The sequence below is a fragment of the Arachis ipaensis genome, chromosome B4 (assembly GCF_059453495.1).
Source record: "Arachis ipaensis isolate K30076 ecotype BB chromosome B4, ASM5945349v1, whole genome shotgun sequence".
Lineage (NCBI taxonomy): Eukaryota > Viridiplantae > Streptophyta > Magnoliopsida > Fabales > Fabaceae > Arachis > Arachis ipaensis.
Genome location: NC_142439.1, coordinates 37,965,377 through 37,982,939, shown reverse-complemented (window position 1 = coordinate 37,982,939; position 17,563 = coordinate 37,965,377). Strand labels below are relative to the sequence as shown.

General features: G+C 35.3%; 1 protein-coding gene across 1 annotated transcript; it reads left to right on the top strand.

The window, feature by feature from the left end:
* Positions 1-15,066: 15,066 nt before the first annotated feature.
* LOC148567227 (uncharacterized) lies at positions 15,067-15,486 on the top strand. Its single transcript, XM_088483805.1, has one exon. The coding sequence runs from the start codon at positions 15,067-15,069 to the stop codon at positions 15,484-15,486; it is 420 nt and encodes a 139-aa protein (XP_088339931.1).
* Positions 15,487-17,563: the final 2,077 nt, after the last annotated feature.

The window sequence follows — 17,563 nt, the reverse complement described above, 5'->3', positions numbered from 1 at the left end:
GCATACACATAATACATACATGAACAGCTAGCTTGCTATAATAAATAAATAAGTACAAGCTAAGGTACATTTATATATAATTTTAACGCAAATTAAATTAAATACCATCTTGAATTGCACTGTCAATTATTTTATGATTATTTATTATTTTATAATTATTAAATCTAATCAGGTTGAATATTCATTGGGTTCAATAAGTTAAACTGCGTCTGTGCAAAAATTTAGAAATAATTTTATAATGAATAATTAATCTATATCAATATTGACTATGAAAACTTTTTATACGAACTCTTATATAAGTATTATACCTATTAGAAAAATTTCAAGTGTACCAAAAAATAGTGGTGTTCCAATTATTTTAATCGTTGATTTTAATTAATATATATTATATATATTTTTTATAATTCAAATTAATAGTTAAAACAACTAAAATACTGATATTTTCGATATACTTAAAACTCTTTTCTATATTATAATTAAATTTATATTTTTATATTTATATTGTTAGATATAAAATTCAAAAATAGAAGTTAATAATAATAATAATAATAAAACACCGATAATAATTTAATTTACAATAATCGCAGCTTCCTACTGCTGAGCAATTCTGCAACGTCATTGACTCAGTCACTGAGTGATCTATTTTGTGCGAAATTTCCAACATTATTCAAAGTATTTAAATCAAGGGGGGTTAGTTGATTAGAACTCTATAGAATATCCGGTGGTAATTAAACAAATTTGAACATCGCGCTGTGTAGCTAGGGGAAATCCGGGGGTTAATTTTGTTAAAACAAATGTTTATTCAAAAATATTATTTATAAAATAAATTATTAAAATTAGTCGTGCAATTTAATTTATTTTTATTAACATATATTTATATTTATAATTAATTTTTATTTTAAGATTTATTTTATAACATTAGAGAAAAGATTTGAATAATATTGGTAGTACTTATTTTGAAAACAATATTGTACACACGTAATAATAAAAGAATGACAAAAGAAAAATAAGTAAAAAAATTGAGCTCATTATTTTTCTCACACTAATAAGAAAATAAATGAGTTCAACAATTTTTTTAAGCTAAATTATTTATGTTCAAATTGGGTAAACTTTTTAAATAAAATTTTTTTAAAAAAATTTAAAATATAAGAACTTTTATTACTAACAACTTATTAATAAAAGTTATTTTGTATTTGAATTTTAGTTATAAAAATGTTTATTTTAAAATTGTAGCAGTTGGATAAATGACTCCAAAAATACAATTTTTTTTTACATAAGAGAATGGATACTAAAATAACGATAATAATAAATACATTTTTAATATTGAATATTGATTTTACATAACTTAATCACTAAGATTATACTTGATTAAGAAATTGATTCTTTATTTGTTCTCTTATTAGTTCTGTTTTTCTAGCGTTTTTAGCATTTGGTTTTTCATTAGAAATTAGTTCTTTTATTTCACTTTCACCCATAAGATCAAAATTTTCATGAAATTCTTTAAACAGTTAATTACTTGTGTCATTTTATTGAATAAAATTGTGTAAAGCCATACCAGCGCCAATGATTCTAACTTGTGTTTTCAAGGGATTGAATGACTGTGACGAGCTTCAAACTCACAAAGGTTGGGCATAGTGACAGACGCAAAAGGACCAACGGATCCTATTCCAGCATGAGTGAGAACCGACAGATGATTAGCCGGGCGGTGACAGCGCACCTGGACCATTTTCATTGAGAGGACGGATGGTAGCCATTGACAACGGTGATCCACCAACATACAGCTTGCCATAGGAGGAAACTTGTGTGCGTGAAGAAGATGACAGTAGGAAAGTAGAGATTCAGAAGACAAAGCATCTCCAAAACTCCAACATATTCTCCATTACTGCATAACAAGTATTTATTTCTTGCTCTTTTATTCTTCGTAATTCAACTTGATAATTATAATTGATATCCTGACTAAGAGTTACAAGATAACCATAGATTGCTTCAAGCCAACAATCTCTGTGGGATTCGACCCTTACTCACGTAAGGTATTACTTGGACGACCCAGTGCACTTGCTGGTTAGTGGTACGAGTTGTGAAAAGTGTGATTCACAATTTGTGCACCAAGTTTTTGGCGTTGTACAAGTGTATCACCATATGGTTATGTGGAGCTTCAAGACATTGATTCTGATAAGAAGTTCGTTGTTAATGGACAGAGAATCAAGCACTATCTTGAAGACAATGTTGAGCAAGAGTGCTCAAGGCTGAGGCTAGATTAAAAGCTCAGCAAGGTCCAGCTAAAGAAAATAAAGAAGCACTTGCTGGGAGGCAACCCAGCCATTAGCAAAACTTTTTCTGTTATTTTATTTTATTTTATTCTTCATTTTATTTATTTTTAAAATATATGAGCTTAATATTAACAAGGTAAAGAATCAATTGCATAAGTCCACAGGGTTACAGAAGAATTCAGAGCACAAAACAGGAAAAAGGAGCTCACTGGCAAGAAAACGCCAGTAAGAGGCACAATTGGGCGTTAAACGCCCAAAAGGAGCATCTACTGGGCGTTTAACGCCAGTAAAGATAGCCATCTGGGCGTTAAACGCCAGAAAGAAGTAGCTTCTGGGAGTTTAACGCCAGATTTACAGCATTCTTGGCGTTCAAAAAAACGCCCAGTGACAAAGGGGTTTCTGGCGTTTAACGCCAGCTAGAAGCAACAGCTGGGCGTTAAACGCCCAAAACAAGCACCAACTGGGCGTTAAACGCCCAAAACATGCAGCAGTTGGGCGTTTAACGCCAGGATTGTGAGGAGTAGGCAATTTCGTTTTCAATTCAAATTTTTTCCTTTTTTATGTTTCAATTCATGATTTCTTGCACAAACATGTTACAAATCCTAATTTTTCAAATCCTTTTTCAAAAGATATCAAATGTATCTTAATTCTTAAACCCTTTTTCTTAATCCTCTTCAAATTATTTTCAAATCCTCTTCAAAACAAATCTATCTCTTTTCCTTCTAAAATCTTTTCAACTCATCAATATCTTTTTCAAATTTTCACATCATCTTTTTCAAAATCCAGATTTATCTTTTTCAAATATCTTTCATATCTTTTCAATTTTAAATCACATCTTTTCCTATCATACTTATCTTTTCCAAATCACTTTTTCTATCATATCTTTTTCAAATAATTTTCGAAACCCACCCCCTTCCCTTTAAATATTGGTTCGGCCTCTCCCCCACTCCTCCACAAGTTGCGCTTGGCTCTCCCTATTTCCCTTTCCTTTCCTTTCTTTTGCTTGAGGACAAGCAAACCTCTAAGTTTGGTGTGTTTATCCGTGATCACTAAACCAATACCCACTGAGATCATGGCTCCTAAGGGAAAACAAACCGACTCCAGAGGCAAGAAAGAGAATATTACAAAACCACTTTGGAATCAAGGGAAGTTCATAACCAAAGAACATTCAAACCATTTTTACAAAATAATGAGTTTAAGGTCAGTGATCCCGGAAGTTAAATTCGATCTGAAAGAAGATGAATATCCGGAGATCTAAGAGCAAATCCGAAACAGGAGCTGGGAAGTCCTAGCTAATACTGAAACAAAGGTGGGAAGAAACATGGTTCATAAATTCTACGCTAATCTGTGGCAGATGGACAGGCAGAGAATAGCTGGAACTACATTTTATGACTATAGAACTCTGGTCAGAGGGAAGATTGTTCACACCCACCCTGACAAAATAAGGGAGATCTTCAAGCTGCCTCAACTGCAAGATGACCCAGATTCCTTCAATAGGAGAATGATGAGATCAAACCTGAGCTTGGACAAAATTCTAGAGGACATATGCCTCCCTGGAGCTAAATGGACAACCAACACAAAGGGTGTCCCAAACCAACTCAAAAGAGGAGATCTCAAACCAGTCGCCAGAGGCTGGCTGGACTTCATTGGGCGCTCTATACTGCCCACTAGCAACCGCTCTGAAGTCACCATCAGAAGAGCAGTGATGATTCATTGCATTATGCTGGAAAAAGAAGTGGAAGTTCATCAGCTGATTGCTTGTGAGCTTTACAAAATTGCAAACAAGAACTCCAAAGATGCCAAATTGGCCTATCCAAGCTTAGTTTCTCTGTTATGTAAAGATGCTGGGATAAAGATGGGAGTAGATAAGTATATCTCAGTTGAGCAACCAATCACCAAAAAGTCTATGGAAGGACAACAAGTGCAGGACGAACCCATCAAGAGAAAAGCAGAGGAGTTCCTCCCGAAAATCCCTCAAATTGAATACTGGGAGTGCCTAGAAGCATCTGTCACCAAGTTGCAAGAAGCTGTGGATCAACTGAAGGAAGAACAGCAAAATCAAAATAGCATGCTCTGCAAATTGCTTAGAGAACAAGAAGAGCAAGGGCGTGAACTGAAGGAATTAAAGCGTCAGAAACTATCTCTTGAAGGGCCAAGCACTCCACAGACTAAAGAGGCATCCACCTCCCAAATTCAAGATTGTTGAGTTCTAATCTTAGCCTTAACTCTGTGATAATTGTTCTTATTTGAGTTTTACCTTAGAAGTTATATATGAGTAGTAGTAATTTGTATCTATATTTTGATTTTATCTCCAATTAAGCTATAATTTATTTTTCTCATCATCATTAAATATGAATAAAATAGCAGATTTTCTTTAGAATAATGAGGCAATATTTTTCGAGTTTTTAATAAGAAAAATTCTAATTATTTACATGTGGTGGCAATGCTTTTTGTCTTCTGAATGAATGCTTGAACAGTGCATATGTCTTCTGAGTTTGATGTTTATGAATGTTAAATATGTTGGATCTTGAAAGAATGATGAAAAAGGAGAAATGTTATTTGATAATCTGAAAAATCATAAAAAAATTATTCTTGAAGCAAGAAAAAGCAGTGAATACAAAAGCTTGCAGAAAAAAATGGCGAAAATAAAAGAAAAAGAAAAAGAAAAAGAGAAAGCAAGTAGAAAAAGCCAATAGCCCTTAAAACCAAAAGGCAAGGGTAATAAAAAGGATCCAAGGCTTTGAGCATCAGTGGATAGGAGGGCCTAAAGGAATCAAATCATGGCCTAAGCGGCTAAACCAAGCTGTCCCTAACCATGTGCTTGTGGCGTGAAGGTGTCAAGTGAAAACTTGAGACTGAGCGGTTAAATTCAAGGTCCAAAGCAAAAAGAAGAGTGTGCTTAAGAACCCTGGACACCTCTAACTGGGGACTTTAGCAAAGCTGAGTTACAATCTGAAAAGGTTCACCCAATTATGTGTCTGTGGCATTTATATATCCGGTGGTAATACTGGAAAACAAAGTGCTTAGGGCCACGGCCAAGACTCATAAAGTAGCTGTGTTCAAGAATCAATATACTGAACTAGGAGAATCAATAACACTATCTGAATTCTAAGTTCCTATAGATGCCAATCATTCTGAGCTTCAATGGATAAAGTGAGATGCCAAAACTGTTCGGAAGTAAAAAGCTACTAGTCCCGCTTATCTAATTAGAATCTGAGCTTCACTCAAAAAACTCTGAGATATTATTTCTTCTTGACTTATTTGTATTCTATTTTATTTGTCTAGTTGCTTGGGAACAAGCAACAGTTTAAGTATGGTGTTGTGATGAGCGGATATTTTATACGCTTTTTGGGGTTAATTTCATGTAGTTTTTAGTATGTTTTAGTTAGTTTTTAGTATATTTTCATTAGTTTCTAGGAAAATTTCATATTTCTAGACTTTACTATGAGTTTGTGTATTTTTCTGTAATTTCAGGTATTTTCTGGCTGAAATTGAGGGAGCTGAGCAAAAATCTGATTCAGGCTGAAAAAGGACTGCTGATGCTGTTGGATTCTAACCTCTCTGCACTCGGAATGGATTTTCTGGAGCTACAGAAGTTCAATTGGCGCGCTCCCAATTGCATTGGAAAGTAGACATCCAGTACTTTCCAGCAATATATAATAGTTCATACTTTGCTCAAGGATAGATGACCTAAACTGGCATTCAACGCCAGTTCCATGTTGCAGTCTGGCGTTAAACGCCAGAAACAGGTTACAAGTTGGAGTTAAACGCCCAAAACAGGTTACAACCTGGCGTTTAACTCCAGAAACAGCCTAAACACGTGTAAAGCTTAAGTCTCAGCCCCAGCACACACCAAGTGGGCCCCAGAAGTGGATTTCTGCACTATCTATCATAGTTTACTCATTCTCTGCAAACCTAGATTACTAGCTTACTCTTTAAACAACTTTTAGAGGATTATTTTGTATCTCATGACATTTTAGATATGAACTTTGTACTCCTTGACGGCATGAGTCTCTAAACTCCATTGTTGGGGGTGAAGAGCTCTGCTGTGTCTCGATGAATTAATACAATTACTTCTGTTTTCCATTCAAACACGCTTGTTTCTATCTAAGATATTTATTTGCACTTTAATATGATGAATGTGATGATCCGTGACACTCATCACCATTCTCAACCTATGAACGCGTGCCTGACAACCACTTCCGTTCTATATTAGATTGAATAAGTATCTCTTAGATTCCTTAATCAGAATCTTCGTGGTATAAGCTAGAATCCATTGGCAGCATTCTTGAGAATTCGGAAAGTCTAAACCTTGTCTATGGTATTCCGAGTAGGATTCAGGGATTGAATGACTGTGACGAGCTTCAAACTCACAAAGGTTGGGCGTAGTGACAGACGCAAAAGGACCAACGGATCCTATTCCAGCATGAGTGAGAACCGACAGATGATTAGTCGGGCGGTGACAGCGCACCTGGACCATTTTCACTGAGAGGACGGATGGTAGCCATTGACAACGGTGATCCACCAACATACAGCTTGCCATAGGAGGAAACTTGTTTGCGTGAAGAAGATGACATTAGGAAAGCAGAGATTCAGAAGACAAAGCATCTCCAAAACTCCAACATATTCTCCATTACTGCATAACAAGTATTTATTTCTTGCTCTTTTATTCTTCGTAATTCAACTTGATAATTATAATTGATATCCTGACTAAGAGTTACAAGAGAACCATAGATTGCTTCAAGCCAACAATCTCTGTGGGATTCGACCCTTACTCACGTAAGGTATTATTTGGACGACCCAGTGCACTTGCTGGTTAGTGGTACGAGTTGTGAAAAGTGTGATTCACAATTTGTGCACCACATGGCATCCAAGATTTTTCATCTTGCTTTGCAACATTCAAATGAGCGTTCAATTGTACATCTAAGGCTAGAATGATACTAGTTGAATACTTCATTTCTTCATCCTACTCTTCGACCCAATCTAAAGTGAGAAAGATGGTATTTGTGACCTTTATAAGGACCTAAGAAACCCATAAAACACGAATAGTCAGAATCTACTAAGTAGTATTTGCCTAACAAAAATTTAGTGCATCACAAAATCAATTAATAAAAATAAAGAGTTTAATCTAATATATATAATAGTAGTCTCAAATGTACTAACCTTCAAGAGGAAGAGAAAAATGAAGATTTGATCTACGCACAATTTGATTGAAAATTTTAGTATCGTGTGCAAATCCCTCCCACCTACCCATACAAATATGAAACACATGTTAAAATTACATACTGCCATCACAGTTGTAGTTGTGATTCCATTTTTACTAATGTATGAAATTTTCATATCAGTAGGAAGAACAATAAGTATATGAATTCCATCTATTGCACCAATGCAATTTTTAAAATATGGATAATATCTTTCATCATTTCTAATTTCCATTGGAGTATCTATGAATTGTAGATCAGTTGGTCGAATAATATATTGAGCAAGTTTGCAAACAACATCTAATACACAATGAAATTGTCTAGAAATGATTTTTTTTGAATGTTGAAGAATCTCTCTTCTGCATTACGTATTAAACCTGGTTGTCCAATGATATATAAAAATATACCTACTTATTTATGAATTTCAATACCTTTTGTTATCTTCAGATTGTAAGTATTTTGTAAAATATCATAGAAATTAAGGAATACATGATTTTTCATCCTAAATTGCTGATAGCAACGAATAGGATGCACATTTAAAAGTTCATTTACCTAACTATTTCTTGTTAACCTTGAAGTTCTTTGTGGATTTTTCACAACGTACTTTAGAAAATAATCAACACAAGTTGCGATTGTTATTAAAGTCGTCGTCTTCTTCTTACGTTTGGCTGCAACCTTTTATTTGTTTTCAAATTCTTCATCTAACATATTTATATTTGATATCAAACTTTCAATTGACAAACTTTCAGTTGAGCTAATAACTATCCTATTATATAAATATTTTAAATTAATATCAAATAATAAACACTAATCACACCTATAAAAAAACTATAATCTTTAAATAAGCACTAGTTCACATCTTAAATATAAAATAACAAACAATAGAAAGCAATAAAGAAACATAATCATGAAAAATATTTTTGAACAATACATAAACATATTAAACAGAGACATTCTAGCCAAAATACTTCAAGAATCAAACACATCTGCTAAATTATAAGTCTTCAACCAACCAAGTTGTAAGATATAATCTTCTAGTCCCACAAAATCTCTCTATTTGACCTTTTTGCCATTAGTCTTGTAGTTATAAAGAATATATCACTCCTCACTTCTAGTCCAGGTAATTATTTGAGAGCAATTAAACAAGTTGATATACTTAATACATTATTTTTATGAGCTATTTCGTTGGCTTTTTCTTCTTCAAACACATTAATTATATGTTTTAGTTGAGTTAAAAATTGAGAGGCTCCCGATCTTTTATTGCCCCTCCCAACCTTTCTTCTCTTTTGTCTCATTGCACTAGGAGGTGTTGATTCATCATTTAACTTATCCTCTAAACCTTCTTCCTCATCATCATTGTCTTCATCATTATCTCTATAGTTATAACTATCATTTATATCTTGAGAGGGTACCCATGCACCTACACCAGTAGCTGAAACATCTTCAAAAAGAAACATCATTTCATCAAGATGTTTTAGATCTTCTTTTCTAAATTTTACCACATTAGGATTTTTCTGAGACGATAAATTAGCAATTAAAAATCTCTCTCAATAAAAAAAATGTAAGATACCTGAATCTTAGCATCCCACCAATCATCACCTACTTGTATGATCTTTTTAATAGGATCTCAACCAAGATCGATCTCTTTTTCTTTTAGTTTAGCCCAGAGTCCCACTCTCTTTTCATAGCCTCCTATTTGTTTTTAAATTGTTTATACTCATAACTCAAACCAGTCTGTTTCAAGAATTTTTTATTTTTAAATTTGTCCAACTAACTTTGTTAAAATGTGTTCCAGGTCTATTTCCAGCCAACATCTCTTCTTTACATATTTTCATGAAATAATAGTATTTCATTCATTCCAATCAACTTTAAATTTTCTTCCAGACTTGCCACTTTCATAAATTTATTGAGGAAGAACATAAAAAAAATCAAACAAATATTTTGTACATTAAAAAATAGAGAGATATTGTAAAATAAAAAAATGACCCTATTGAGAAAAAAAATAGCAAGCTATATAAAAGTAAAAGCACATGTAAAAAAATAAATTTGAAAAACTAGTGGTGGAGAGTCAGTACTTCTAACATGTGAAACATTGCATAAAAATTATGAAAGGTCAATACTTCTAACAGATGAATCATTGCGTGAAAATAGTGGTGGAAGGCCAAAATTTTTAACAAAAACATGAAATATTTTTTCACATAGCCAAAAATAGAAGTAACACAATATTAATATTTTTTGTTAATGAGAATGATAAAATAATTTAAAAAAAATCATATTTTTTATTTTTCAAAAAAAAAAAAAGATTTTGCTACTTTGAAAACGGGCTCTTATTATCCAGAAATTAATTTGGTTATGGATAAAAGATTGGTGCTAAACTTGTATATGGATGCATGGTATGTTGTCCACAATTGTGGACCTGTGGTGATCAGAGACCTGCAAAATGTAGGTAACGTTTTGCAGGCGTTGGAATAAAAAATATGTAGGCCCTGCAAAACGCAGGCTGCGATTGGGCTGGGACGGGAACCAGCAAGCGAAACGTGCCCTGCATGCCGACAGGAGCAGGCGTTGAACAACTTGGGACTGCGCAAAACGCAGGATGCATTTGTCAGCGTAGCAGAGCCAAAGGCGGGTTGCGTTTTGCAGGCTTCCTAGCTGCATGCGCGTCACGTGTTCTCTAAGGGTGTTCAGCTTGGTCCTTATAAGCGAAAAACGCAGATTGGAAGCGGAGCAAAGTAAAAAACTAGTTACTGAAGCAAAATGAGGAAGAGTTGAAGGAAAGTAAGGAAGCAAGAGTTAACCGTAAATGAGCTAAGTGTTGCTGAAGAAGAACTACACGGTACAGAAAAAAAATGGTGCGTGATTATACTAAATCGGAAGAACATATTATTAAGTATTTGGATCATCCTCAATTTGTAATTAATTTTTTTTAATATTTAACAATAAATATATAGATTAATTCAAATTTTATTTATTTGTGTTGTAATTAGTAGTATTGTGGTTATTAATATTATTATAACTAATATTATGTTGTTATTTATTTCTCATTATGGTTTAATTTTTTTAATACTGTTATTATATTATTATTGTTATTATTAGGCAAATTAATCTCTGTATTGTTAGTGACGTTGTTGTTGTTGTTGTTGTTGTTGTTGTTGTTGTTGTTGTTGTTGTTGTGGATATATTAATGAGAATTATTTATTAATAATCTTTAATAACAATAATGTGTAATAATTTATTATTATTTTTAGTGATTTATTATTATTTTTTATGATAATAATAATAATAATAATAATAATAATAATAATAATAATAAACGGTTTTTTTAACGATGTTTAATTAAAAAAAATTATTATGTTTAATACTTTAGTAATATTTTGTAATAATAAGTAATACTGTATGTTAATAACATACCGTTTAGGATATACCTAATATAATAAATGATTATTATTATTGTTATTATTGTTATATTTGAGTAATTATTATTATAATTAGAGTGTTATTATGATTAGGGACGGATCTATTCTTGCGGGTGTTACAATTTAGAATTTTATTGAGTAGTATATAATAATAATATTTATTTGTCCCCACTAAATTATTAAATTTGACCCCATAATAATTTTTTATTCAACTTTCAACACTTAATAGTCAATTTAAGTATTTCATACTAGATGTCCATTATAATGATCAATTTTAAAATTTAAATAAAATTGGTGTTCTTTCTTAAAAATCGACTCGAAAGAATATTATTTATCCATTTATGTTTCTTCTTTTGAAATTAGTTTTAGTTTTTTATAACTATACTAATTGAATGAACTTTTTTAACTATGAATATCATCAAGAGCTAATTGTATGAAAGTTGAGTTTTAAATGATTGTTCAACGACATATACAAAAAAAAAAGAGACATTTTGATTATATTATCAAGGTTTTAAAATACGAAATATAAAAAATTAAATTTTAAATTATATGTTATTATTTAAATTACTATTTTAGTATTTTAATTTGTAATTAGATATTTTAAAACCTAATCATATTTTACAATAACAAAATATAATTATAACAACAATTATGCTACGTATACATAAAATAATCACTTGTACAAAATAAATCTTAAAATACAAATTTTGAAATACAAAATACATATTAAAAATAAGTTAAATAATATATATTTATACACAAATTTATAGTAGATAATTTGATACCTAATTTTTTATGTAAACTTAATATTATTATTATAAAAATTATTATCATGTTATATATATTTCGCCCCCACTATCAAAATTTTCTGGATCCGTCACTGATTATGATTATTTTATAATACTGATTATGATGAGAGAATAAGTTATTATTAATTTTTAATAATTAATAATATTGTTTAATAAATAATAGATAAATATTTATGACTTTTTAATAATTTATTATTATGTTTTAAGATAATAATAATAATACTGTTTAATTGTTGTTGCTAATTTTTTTTTTGAACAAATTATTAACCAATATTATTTAGAATTTAATATTTAACATTTTTTTTGCAGGCTATCAGAAATGTGTTATCCAGAAAATTGGATCCGCCAGATACCTTTAACGAGGTAGCTGCAGCAACACTGGCATTGACTGGGTTTCAACACGTTTCGCGAGTAGGCAAAATGAGAGGTCATTCTGCACTACTGAGTGCTTTGGTGGAACGCTGGAGGCCGGAAACTCACACATTTCATCTTCCGGTCGGTGAAGTGACGGTGACGCTGAAAGATGTGAGCTATATTATTGGTCTCCCTGACGAACGAATTTCTGCCGGTAAAGAATTTCACAAAAGTAATCACGTTGTAAGTATAGTTTCTAAATCAACAAAGAATCCTTTCGTACAAAAATTTGGTTGTCACAAATAACATACCCCTAATAAAATTGATAACCGAAATATTTAAACCTCGGGTCGTCTCTCAAGAAATTGCAGGGAATGTAAATTGCAAGAAAGTAAATTAATAATTAAGTAAACTCTTGGCAAGGTATGAAAACTGGACGTCCTATCCTAGTTATCCTTATCAATTGTGATGAGAATTATTCATTGCTCCTACTTAGTTAACCCTTACTAAATAAAGGAAAGTCAAGTGGACTAATCAATTTGATTCCTCGGGTCCTAGTCAACTCCTAAGGAAAGACTAGCCTTAGAGGGATCCAAATCAACCAGCAAATTTCAATTAACAATCAACAAAGGAGTTTGATAACTCCAGCGTCTCCAATTACTCAACCAAAGCTAAGAATGTAAAAAGCTAAATTAAAATCATAAATATGAAATACCTCAAATTGCATTAAATAAAGAAATCAAATCTAACATAAAGTTCATAAACCAAATTGGGAAAATAAATAAACTAGAATGCTAGAATAAATAAAAGTAGAAGAAAAAGTAAATTAAAGGAACATTGAACCTGGAATTGAGAAGAAATAAACCTAAAACTAAGAGAAATCCTAAAACCTAGAGAGAGGAGAGAGCCTCTCTCTCTAGAAACTACATCTGAAACCTAAAATTATGTATGATTCAATGTATCTTGAGTCTCTGCTTGTCCCCTGGCTTTAGTCTGTGTTTCTGGGCCGAAAACTGGGTTCAAACTCAGCCCAAAATCGCCCCCAGCATTTTCTGCGATTTCTGCAGGTAGCGCATGTCACGCGTACGCGTCAGTCACGCGCACGCGTCGCTGTGGTTTTTCGCCTTTCACACGTACGCGTCAGGTACGCGCACGCGTCACCATGGAAAGCTTCAAATCACGCACACGCGTCAGCCATGCGTGCGCGTCGCTCCTCGCTGGTTATCTCCTTTATTTCTTGTGCTTCTTCCATTTTTGCAAGCTTCCTCTCCATCCTCTAAGCCATTCCTGACCTATAAAGCATGAAAACACTTAACACACAGATCACGGCATCGAATGGTATAAAGGAGAATTAAAATACACAATTTAAAGGCTTAGGAAGCAAGTTTTCAATCATAGAACAGAATTAGGAAAGAATTGTAAAATCATGCAAAATTATATGAATAAGTGAGCCAAGAATTGATAAAAACCACTCAAATAAGTACAAGATAAACCATAAAATAGTGGTTTATCACTCCTAATTAATGGGGAGGCCGTTAGGGGTAGATCAGATAGTAGTCACCAGTTTTTGGTTGAGAACTGCATTGCGTGTTTTGGTCCGGAGCCCGGTTCGGACGATCACGTGTTCGGGAAGGTTAATATTGCTTGGGTCCGGCGGTGCAGAGACACCGAGCCGTGTGATACTCAGGAGTCTCTTGAGCGGTACGTCCGGGCACACATTTTTAGCGTGCTTGGAACAATTGTGTTTCTGGATAAGTCGACTGTTTCACTGAACTCAAAGTTTCTACTGCTACTTCGGGATTTCCACCGGATTTTAGGATACAGTTGGGGGGCAGTCAATCTGGCACACCTATACAGATCGTTGTGTCGTGCCTCACGATACAACTGCAAGGAAATGAATGGCCCATTGATACTGCTTTTTGTTTTTGCGTGGGAGCGTATGCCGTTCCTGGCACTTATACCCCACGATCAACTCGGCGATATTGGTATTCCACTAGCGTGACGGTATTGGCTTTTATCGTTATTATTATTGTTATTATTATTATTATTATTATTATTATTATTATTATTATTTTGTTCTTCTTATTAATATTGTTATTCTGTTTTCGTTAGGTGGAGTCATTGGCGCCGACATACAAGATATATACGGCGGCCTACTGCGTATTTTAGGCGAGGACTCGACGACATGGGAGTTGACAACGTAAGTTGTACCATTAATGTCCAATGTTTTTATTCAAAAGAATAGTTTTTCTAATCGGCCTCTTGGTAACTAATGTGCAGTTTATATGGCGGCCATATATGGGAGTGGAGATTCCGGATGTACTTGCTCCCCATATGGTTATGTGCTCCACCCAGTCGCCTCTAGTGTCATTCGAGTGCATAGAATGGCACCCGACAGACCGGGTCAGACGATAGTTCGGGATGCAGCAGCTACCACTAGGCCCTGCGTTCGACCTTGGTCGTGATCACTGCAAGCGGTTGACAGGAGCACAGAACCATGACTGGGGACAAATTTACAGTCAATGGGTTAACAGATAGACATTTGACCGCTATAACACATTGCAGCTAGGCGAGGAGATTATTGACTTTCATCCTCTCAGTGTACTACGACTGGTACACGCAGCAATATGGAAATCACCTGCGACTGTCAGATAGAGTTCCAGGCGAAGAGGTTGGCGCCGATGAACCACAGCAGCAACAGGAAGAACCAGCTGGCTCTCAGTAGCAAGTCCCGCCTCATGAGCAACAGGAATAGGTATTGTTATTAATTCCTAGTATTATGATTACTATCAATTTTTAGGTTTATAAATTGTTATCAATAATTACTATTAATTGTATTTAATTGTTAATTAGGTGCCAGCATATGAGCACCACTATCAGGTCCCGGCGTATGAGCACCAGGTTCAGATGTCGGCATATGCCTAACAGTTTCAGGACCCGGCATATGCCCAACAGTGGCCGGCATATCAGCAGCAGGCAGCATATATACCGGAGAGATACAGATTTTCTATCCCCGATGCCACCGCAGGAAGGGCCTGCTACATCTCTACATTCTGGTGGTCGTCGCGCCACCTCAGGTCATGCTAGTGACTTCGACTTTGATCAGTCGACGGGTCATGTAGATCCGCCCGGTCCGTCCGCACCACCACGCGGCCAGTTGTTTGATTTGAATGAGTACCCGCAGCAGGAAGAGGGAGACTTGGGATACAACTTGCAGCACTGGTATGATCTTGGTGGAGCGAGTGCTCCGGGGATGAGTGACAGCGGTTTGTATGATACTGGTGGTGCGAGCATGACAGATTTTGGTGGTCCTGACATTGGCAGTGGGCTGGACGCCGGTGTGTCTCAGGGTAATCTGTATAACTTACGGACACAGACTGCGCCTCCAGACAAATACACTCCATCCTTGTATTCGAAGAAGGCGCCGAGGAAGTAGTCTATTGCAGTTGATGTTGGATTCAGTGTTGTATTCAGATTTGTATTCAATGTCGTATCTTATATTTAGATGATTCTGTTCAGTATTATTATTATGACATATTTAGCTTTGTTCCCGTGTAACTCTGTTTGGATCAAAAATGTTTATTCTCTAAAAAATTAAATAACGAGGTTAAAAACTTTATTTATCATAAATTGTTAACTAGGTTAAAGTAAATGACGATGTTACAAAAAAAAAAAGTAACATATAATTGTGAAGTAGATCATAACAAAGTTACATTAAAAATCTTAACCACTAATGACCTCCAGCGGAGCTTAGACCTGCGCGTTGAGGACATCGGCTGCGGCTATGTCCCTCGCGTCCACATATAGTGCACCGGTGAGGACCACGCATCTCACGCGAATCCATCTCATTCAAGTAGCGGGTGGACTTCGGTCTTCCTTTCGTCGCGTGCCTCAACGTCCAGTTGGCGATCACCTTCACTCCTTCATATCTATCCCACGTAGAGGGGTCACCCATCGGAACAAACTCGACTCTGTACACCTTGTAAATTTCAGACATCTTGTACACATCGTGCACGTACACTTGCCAATCGACACGCTGGTTGGCGCAACATGCAAGCACGTGGTGACATGGAAGTCGCTCGACTTGGAAATGGCCACAGTCGCAGTGTCGTTGCGCAAGGTTAACAGTGTAAATGGTACCATCTTGCATTTCGCGAACCTCAAACATCTCGTTGCGCCTGTCAAACCGGTTGACCACAACGTTTCCTGCACGTCAGAAGCTTTCTTCAACTCTCTTCATTGCAAATTCTGAATACGTGAATCCGTTGCGGAGACGCTCATGAGCCTCGATACTCTTTCGAGTGGACAACTCATTCAGCCGATAGAAAGTTGACCGGACCAGGACAGTCACAGGAAGGTTGCGTGCACCCTTTAATACACGAATAGAAGCTCCAAAAAATGCGATGCAGAACTCTTACACCTTGAACCTCCTCACTCTCACGGTAAACGGGGAACGTTTTGATTTGAACACGAGATCTTGGCATCTTCACCGTCATTGCTTTCAACCATACTGGCAGATTCTGGTAAGAAACTTCTCAATTACCGAAAACCTTGGCAACAGCTTTCTGCTTTGCCAACCAAGCCTTGCGGTAACTCATAGTGTAGTTGAACCTGGATTAAACTTCAGCAATAATAGACTTCACCTTTATCGAGGGGTCTGATTCGACCAACGGCCTAATGGCATCTGCAATTGTGTCCGAGTCTAACTTGGCATGATCTTGTGATATCGTTCCCACGGTGCACGTGTGCTTGCCATTGTATCTCCTGATCTCCCAACAAGCTTTCTTTCGAATCAAGCTAGCTCGGATAAGCCAATCGCATCCTGCACTATACCCTTTGCATTTCGCATAGAATGTCTGCGGCTCAGACTCATACACAGTGGAATCAACTCCTCTAGAGATAATGTAGCTTTTGATTGCAAATATCACTGACTCTCTCGAACCAAATTCCATTCCAACACTAAACTCGCCATCTTCTGCCGCAGCGTTGCCTTCACCTACGACATGCGCACCACCATCAGTCAGACAAGGCAAATAAAATAAACACTATAGGAAACTTGAGTTACTAATCATAACATACCCGTATTCACATACTCAGGAAATTCCGGGTCATGCGTGGCTTCGAGATCTAGAGTCCGCATAAAAGATGGAACACCAAACGGGTGCTGCCTTACAATCGCATTTGCTTCATTTTGCACCTCCGGATTGCCTGCCAAGTCTCCGTCATCGTTTTTGTCATCGACTTCATAGTTAGCTTCGAACTCCTCTTCACTGTCATTATTATCTTCTTTCCAATCTATATCCCCGAGCTCATCAACATTGACCTCCTCGCCGACCGCGCCCGACCCTGACTGCTGTTTAAACTCAACGTACAGCTCTATCATCGGCACGTGAAATCGGGTTTGTTGATAAATACAGAACATCTGCTGCATACTAGCATCGTCGGTGATGGGCATTAATTGAAACTGTATTAGCCCACCAAATACTTGCACAGGACTTCTGTATAAAAGGTTG